This window comes from Seriola dumerili, unplaced genomic scaffold, assembly GCF_002260705.1.
Source record: "Seriola dumerili isolate Sdu_G_001 unplaced genomic scaffold, Sdu_1.0 BDQW01000167.1, whole genome shotgun sequence".
Lineage (NCBI taxonomy): Eukaryota > Metazoa > Chordata > Actinopteri > Carangiformes > Carangidae > Seriola > Seriola dumerili.
In genome coordinates, this window is record NW_019174422.1 from 2099257 (window position 1) to 2107428 (window position 8172).

Below are 8172 nucleotides of genomic sequence, written 5' to 3' on the forward strand. Positions count from 1 at the left end.
TAAAAATGAACAAAGAGGTGGGGCCTGTGAAGACGAGACTTAGGTGGATGACAGTTTGTGGCAAACATACACTCACCCACCTGTCATTCAAAGTGACCACGCCCTCAATTCTGCATAACTTTAAGCCTTAATAAAATGTAAACACGTGAATTATTTAAAAAATCACTCCTGTGCAGTTGTCATGAAGGAGGAAATTAGCTATAGAGACCAAAACTGTTTTTTGTACCAGAGTGTAAAAATGTTCATTTCTGCTGTAAAGTTGGGCATTTTAACATGGGAGTCTATGGAGATTGACTCGCTTTCGGAGCCAGCCTCAGTGGCCATTAAAGGAACTGCAGTTTTCAGCACTTCATTTTTCAGCCCTGGAGGTTGCTGCTTGGTTTTTAGTTTCTTTGCTCCCAGTTTTCTTTGTCAGTTCTTCTGCTTTCCTCCTGCTGAGTTTCCTCTAAAGATTCCTTGTGATTGTTCCTCAGCTTTATCTATCGTTTAGATGACTTTGGTTTGGATTTTCTAAGTTTTATGTTCCTGCATCTTCTTCAGTTTTTTCTTCAGCATTCTGTAAGTTTCTGGACTTTTGTGTTTATTAAAACTCCTTCTTTGCATTTACTTGCTTGTCTTGTCTGTGTTTGGGTCCAGTTACCGTTGACCCCTGACATCCATAAGAGTCTGGTATGATGGCTTGTAATATGGCAAGAAAACAAAACAAGGGCCTCTAGCATCATATTTTCATGACTGACGCTGCTTTCTATGGATGCATTGTATGGGTTCATTCTAAAGATGGAGTGGAGTGGAGTTTTTTCTGTTGATGGTCAGATCTGTCCTGGTCGAACCCACCAACAGCAACAGCTTTCCCAAATTTCAGTATCAATCTCCATTTCTTTTTAAATGCTTTCGGTTGTTTTTCCATTTCCATGAAAAGCAGTTGTAGGATCTTGCAGTTATGAACCTGTTTCATGTAGCAACACATTAACAAACAGAAATGGAAGCACATGGTTTCTTCCTCTCCAGTCACTGCATTTGTTAGACTCCCAGTAATGAGTACTGATGCTTTGTGCTAAATGAATAGTTTAAACGAAATTGGGAAATTGTTTTCTAACTGGTTCCACTGTGTCTAACTCCATATTTTATCTTACCCTTTCTGATCTGGATTATGAGAACACCTGTTACTGATTTCAGTTCACTGATGCAATATGTGAATGTAAAGTGGTTCAGTTTGTGTGAAGTGATGAGGAGTGGAGTGATGTAACAAAGTCAGATGAGAGTGATAAACAGCAGTTTCCTTTTCTGTGAGAAGAGCAAGTCCTCTGGTGTTTTTTGGTCATGGCTGAAGTCTTCCTGTTTCTTTGTCTGTGTTTAACCTTTATTTAAGGTAATTAAAAGCTAATTATTTACAATGCCAAAGGAGAGTTTAATTTGTCCTAAACAACAGGTTAGTTCTCACTGCTTCTTCTTATATTTTCTGACTCCTCCTCATCGCACACCAAGCATGCTTTTTTTCCTCTCAGACAAGAGGCAGGAAACTGAAGAACGACAGAGGCTTTAACCGAGAAACAGAAAGAAAGATTTATTTTTTTGTCATTGAGTCCTTCCACCCACTACACACATGCACAAAACCATAACAGTAGATGAATATGATAAAGCCTGAGCTCCTCTCTGAGCTGCTGTTCCAGTGGTTCCCTGAGTCTATCTGGTGGCAGCGTACACAACATTGGGCTCCAGCTCTCTCTGTGATGCAGGCCTGCGGTTTCTTTTTGGTTTGGCCTGGAAACTTAGAGTTGTGTAGTTCAGGTCATCTGAGCCCAAATTCTGTAAAAATATTGAGAGTCACGTAATGTATTACACACAGTGGAACTTTCATTTCTGCTAAAAGTCATTGAAACTGGTGGATTTGTATGGGGTTCTATTTGTGCCAAAACCTCTGGATGACACGTACAACAACAGAGTCAAACGACAGAGAGTGTAACATGATGACAAAAAATTTAGTTCAAAGTTGAACAGACAGACAAATGTGTTGTCACATGTTCAGTCAACAGTTTGCATGTGGACATAGTTTTGGCTAAAATGGATCCCTATAGATTTGTGGGTTGAACTAAAACAGAATCATTTAGAACATTTAAAGTCCTAGTCATAGTATAGCTAAAATCTAATTTAAGACTTTTAATGGAACTATTACACAGTTCAAAATGATAAAACTCATCTTAATGACCTAAACCAATGTTAGATCTTATAGGAATTAACAAGGCTAATATTATTTGAGGTTAAAGAAGATAACAATGACTTCCTGCTTGCCTATACTTGCTGTTTGTTCCCACTTGCAGGACTATGTGACAAAAATCATTAACACACCAGTCGTCCGTTTAAATTCACCTCTTAGACCATAACCTATAGTTTACAGGTTTTTAGGCAGTGCATAATAATCTCACTGGGCCTCAGTTGTGAGGCCAAAGCATCAGTGATGTTTTGGAGGCTCGTATGGAAACCTAGATAAAATGATTGAAAATTTCACCAGAGACATCTGGTTAGATCTGTTTAAAATGCCTCGTTGTCCCACCAGCCTTGGGTTGATGAAAGGCAATAATGTTGTTAGAGCAAGAATAGTCACTGTCACATGACAATCGGGTGTATCAAGCCCACACAGTGGTTCGTGGCATCGCTCAAATAATCTATAAAGGTTTTACTGGTCCTGTCAGTGTAACTGGACTCAACAACGTATCTGACAGAAACCCTGGTTTATATGAGTAAAAACTGTTTTACCTTGTTTCTTTCTGTCTGTGGTTCTTCATTCACATCTACGTGGCAAAAGACAAAAGTCTGATTAGTTAATTATTATTGATCGCATACTTTAATTTGGAGGTTTCCATCATGTTGAAACAATTCACAACAAATTATATATCAGCTGTACCTTTCTGAAGTTTCCTGATTTTAACAGCCAGAACAATGACCACTATAGTGAGGAAAACAGTCAGACCCCCCAGCACCACACTCATCAGGTTTGTCATTCCACCAGGCACTTCTACAATAAAGATGATAGATTCAGCTCTGGTGGATTTAGACATGGTTAACATTGAAATGATACACCCCATGGTAACAGAGAGACAGGAACCTTACCTTCAGAGTTACAATCCTCTTCATAATCAGATTCATTATTACCTGTGAAAAAGCTAGATTCAATTATTTGACATGTATTTGTTTTTAGTTTGTCTTTGTGTTGTAAATAAATTTGAGACACAGTGTACTGTAAATATGATGAGAAATTACCATCTCTGAAAGAGGTTAGACTTAAATACAATCTTACCTTGAACATATAAATGTATTGTATCGGTGATGACTGTGTGTGCGTCTTTGTAAAATCCACAGAAATACAGTCCAGAGTCAGATAAATCCACTCTCTTGATCTTCAGAAAGACATTGGAGATGTTGGAGCTCATTTCAAATCTATTTTGAAATCCATCACAGAATGAAGCTTCATTTTCAGCTTTGTACATAGAGGAGATACAGCTGGCTTTGGTTCTGTTGACCAGTCTGAACCACTCCATCTGAGTTGGACTTCTGGAAATGTTGGAGCACAGCAGTGTGACGTCTTCACCAGACTGGACGTCCACAGTCTGAGACTGGGACACTGAGACAGAGATCCAGCCTGAAACAAACAAGCAGACACAACAAGAGTTTTACCTCTGAGTGTATAATGTAACAGTTACTGTGATAAGGAGACAGCAACAATTAACTCAACTCTAATATGCAAGTTTAAACTCTGGTGGTATACTGGTTACATCAGTTACATTAGTTCAAACAGTTGAAGTACTTACTCATGCAGCAGAGAAATGACGCTGTTACCACGGTGAAGCTCCTCATTGTTGCATTTAATTGTGTCGCTACAAAGACTGTTTGAACCACTGAGCTCATATAAAGAGGTTTAGAGGGGAGGAGTGTCTTTAGTTTTTCCTCTTGCTCGTCACACTCACCAGCCAATATAATGCAATGCCTTTGCATAAACACTCTATCTTAGCTCCAGCAAATGTCCAATAACATAAACTTTTGAAAAATGACCTCACTGGAAAGTTTGTTGGTAGGAGAGTCACTATCTTAAGGTACCATGTCACTTCTGCGGTAGAGTCAAATGCAGAGACAAACGCTGCCACAAGGAACTGCAGAATCATAAGGATCAACTGCTCAGTGACTCCTGCAGTTTAATACAAGTATTCTCAGCTCATCCATCGTCATGATCTGCCTTGAAAGGACTCTCTGTATGGACTTTGGTGTGTTTCCTGTTTTATTTTGAAATACTTACCTAATGTGTCCACTGCTTGTGTTACTTCCTGTCTTTGTCCAGTTTCAAGCTATTGTGATTGCCTGCCCCACCCTGATGTGTTACACCTGTGTCTTGTTACCAGCTCCATTTGTGTGTATTTAGCATAGACTGCACAGAAAGACGAACATAGTCTCTGTGATGTCACCTACAGGTTTCTGAAGAGCAGTTTTGAAGTTCAGAGTGAGCTGCGCAGCTGTCACCATCTTGGCAGTGTCTGACTCCGCCCCTAACTCCCAACTAGTCTAAAAATGAACAAAGAGGTGGGGCCTGTGAAGACGAGACTTAGGTGGATGACAGTTTGTGGCAAACATACACTCACCCACCTGTCATTCAAAGTGACCACGCCCTCAATTCTGCATAACTTTAAGCCTTAATAAAATGTAAACACGTGAATTATTTAAAAAATCACTCCTGTGCAGTTGTCATGAAGGAGGAAATTAGCTATAGAGACCAAAACTGTTTTTTGTACCAGGGTGTAAACATGTTCATTTCTGCTGTAAAGTTGGGCATTTTAATATGGGAGTCTGTGGAGATTGACTCGCTTTCGGAGCCAGCCTCAAGTGGCCATTAAAGGAACTGCAGTTTTCAGCACTTCATTTTTCAGCCCTGGAGGTTGCTGCTTGGTTTTTAGTTTCTTTGCTCCCAGTTTTGTTTGTCAGTTCTTCTGCTTTCCTCCTGTTGAGTTTCCTCTAAAGATTCCTTGTGATTGTTCCTCAGCTTTATCTATCGTTTAGATGACTTTGGTTTGGATTTTCTAAGTTTTATGTTCCTGCATCTTCTTCAGTTTTTTCTTCAGCATTCTGTAAGTTTCTGGACTTTTGTGTTTATTAAAACTCCTTCTTTGCATTTACTTGCTTGTCTTGTCTGTGTTTGGGTCCAGTTACCGTTGACCCCTGACATCCATAAGAGTCTGGTATGATGGCTTGTAATATGGCAAGAAAACAAAACAAGGGCCTCTAGCATCATATTTTCATGACTGACGCTGCTTTCTATGGATGCATTGTATGGGTTCATTCTAAAGATGGAGTGGAGTGGAGTTTTTTCTGTTGATGGTCAGATCTGTCCTGTTCAAACCCACCAACAGCAACAACTTTCCCAAATTTCAGTATCAATCTCCATTTCTTTTTAAATGCTTTCGGTTGTTTTTCCATTTCCATGAAAAGCAGTTGTAGGATCTTGCAGTTATGAACCCGTTTCATGTAGCCGAACACATTAACAAACAGAAATGGATGGCAAACATTTGGTTTCTTCCTCTCCAGTACTGCATTTGTTAGAACTCCCAGTATGAGTACTGATGCTTTGTGCTAAATGAAAAGAAATTGCTTCTCTAACTGGTTCCACTGTGTTAACTCTATATTTTAACTTACCCTGTTCTGAGTCTGGATTATGAGAACACCTGTTAGTATGGTTGAATGTAAAGTGGTTCAGTTTGTGTGAAGGTGATGAGGAGTGGAGATTATGTAACAAAGTTCAGAATGAGAGTGATAAACAGCAGTTTCCTTTTTCTGTGAGAAGAGCAAGTCCCTCTGTGGTTTTTTGTCATGGCTGAAGTCTTCCTGTTTCTTTGTCTTTGTTTAACCTTTATTTAAGGTAATTAAAGCTAATTATTACAATGCCAAAGGAGGAGTTATATTTGTCCTAAACAAACAGTTAGTTCTCACTGCTTCTTCTTATATATTCTGACTCCTCCTCATCGCACACCAAGCATGCTTTTTTTCCTCTCAAGACAAGAGGCAGGAAACTGAAAGAACGACAGAGGCTTTAACCGAGAAACAGAAAGAAAGATTTATTTTTTGTCATTGAGTTCCTTCCACCCACTACACACATGCACAAAATCATAGGAAAGCCGACTCCCGAGCTGCTTCATGCTAGTAGTGAGGTCACAATGCCCACTCTGATAGCTTGTTGGTTTTAAATAATTGTAGTCGCTACGAGCCCAATTCTGTAAAATGAGGTCCGTAATGTTCCACGTGGAACTTTTTCGCTAAGTCTGACTGGTGGATTTAGGTTCTTTGCCAACCCGATGGCTACACCATCAACGCAGAATGGTAATGATACAAAATTAGTTCAATTGACAGCACATGGTTGCACAGTCGTCACATTCTGACAATCTAAAATGTCCATAGATTGGGTACTAACGATCATGACTTTAACGTCTTTTGTTCTTCAATAGCTTTGGAACTATCCAGTTCAAAATTGGAAAACTCATCCTAAAACCAGTGACTTAAGGATTCAGTAATTATTAGGAGGACCATTTCTGTGCCTATACTTGCGTTTCCTTGAGAATGTCAACATTAACCCCAGTGTGTTAATACCTTTAGATCTGTTCAGTTATCAGTATATAATCATGTAGTGTGAGGCCAGCTCAGTGAGTTGGACTCGAAGACAAATAATTTAAAAGATTTAAATTCAGAGACATTGTACATCTGTTAAAGCTCGGTTGTCCACAGCTGGTGATGAATCTTTTTTATGGCAATAATATCATGTCACTTGAACGTGGTGGATCACCCTGACATGGTGGTTCTCATCTTGCCAAACTCAATACATTACAGGTTACTGGTCACTGGCAGTGAGTGTAACTGGATAACAACGATTAGTCTGACAGAACCGTTTATATGAGTAAGACAATGTTTTACCTATGTTGATCAACGTTTCTGTCTGTGGTCACATAGTTACATTCAGGAAAAGTATCAAATAGATCTGATTGGTTGAATTAATGACAAACATTTACTTTTAAGAGGTTTCCTACGATAGTATGTAAACTTAATTCTAAGACAATTTTACAGTGTGACCTTTCATGACAGTTTCACATGATTTAAACAGCTCAGAGCAAATGACCCCTATAAGGGGAAACCATGTCAGACCCCCTATAGGAACTTACACACAAGGTTAATATTCATTCCTAGGCTTCAAATAAGATATACAAGACTTCAGCTGTGTGCAACTGATCATGCTGGTGCGTCTGATTTTGTTCCCACTTGCAGGTATATGTTCTGACGAAAAATCAGGAAATTCAGAAAGGACAGCATAATCGTAATTTGTTTAATCTCTTAACAATGGAAACCTCAATTATTAAAGTATGGAATCATAAATAATTACTTATCAAACTTGTGCTTTTCCGAGTTGTGAAGACAGACGAAAGAACAAGGAACGTACCATATACCAGTGATGTTTTGAGAGCTCGTATGTTGTCAGTCACCTAGACATAAGATTGAATTCACCAGAGACAATCTAGTTAGATCTAGTTTAGAAATGCCACGAACCACTGTGTGGGCTTGATCACCGATTGTCATGTGACAGTGAACTATTCTTGCTCTAACAACATTATTGCCTTTCATCAACCCAAGGCTGGTGGACAACGAGGCATTTTAAACAGATCTAACCAGATGTCTCTGTGTGAAATTTTAATCATTTTATCTAGGTTTCCATACGAGCCTCCAAAACATCACTGATGCTTTGGCCTCACAACTGAGGCCCAGTGAGATTATTATGCACTGCCTAAAAACCTGTAAACTATAGGTTATGGTCTAAGAGGTGAATTTAAACGGACGACTGGTGGTGTTAATGATTTTTCACATAGTCCTGCAAGTGGGAACAAACAGCAAGTATAGGCAAAGCAGAAGTTCATTAGTTATCTCTTTAACCTCAAATAATATTAGCCTTGTTAATTCCTATAAGATCTAACATTGGTTTAGGTCATTAAGATGAGTTTTTACATTTTGGTTAACTGTGTAATAGTCCATTAAAAAGTCTTAAATTAGAATTTTGCTTATTACTATGACTAGGACTTTAAATGTTTCTAAATGAATTCTGTTTTAGTTCAACCCACAAATCTATAGGGATCCATTTTAGCCAAAACTATG

General features: G+C 38.8%; 1 protein-coding gene across 1 annotated transcript; it reads right to left on the reverse strand.

Annotated features, from left to right (window-relative positions):
- Positions 1–1648: 1648 nt before the first annotated feature.
- On the reverse strand, positions 1649–3859 carry LOC111226946. Its single transcript, XM_022752271.1, has 6 exons — positions 3807–3859; positions 3296–3637; positions 3109–3150; positions 2903–3013; positions 2755–2789; positions 1649–1806 (listed from the first exon to the last, which is right to left on the reverse strand). Exons 1-6 carry the CDS (start codon positions 3850–3852, stop codon positions 1684–1686), a joined length of 699 nt encoding a protein of 232 aa, XP_022607992.1. The 5' UTR covers positions 3853–3859; the 3' UTR covers positions 1649–1683.
- Between the last annotated feature and the right edge of the window lie 4313 nt (positions 3860–8172).

Bases quoted from the DNA above. Each gene is read 5' to 3' on its own strand.
- LOC111226946 (XM_022752271.1), bottom strand. From the start codon at position 3,852: ATGAGGAGCTTCACCGTGGTAACAGCGTCATTTCTCTGCTGCATGA. The intron at 3,151-3,295 runs GTAAGATTGTAT...GCTTTTTCACAG, and splicing joins AATACATTTATATGTTCAAG to GTAATAATGAATCTGATTAT. The intron at 3,014-3,108 runs GTAAGGTTCCTG...TCTTTATTGTAG, and splicing joins AGAGGATTGTAACTCTGAAG to AAGTGCCTGGTGGAATGACA.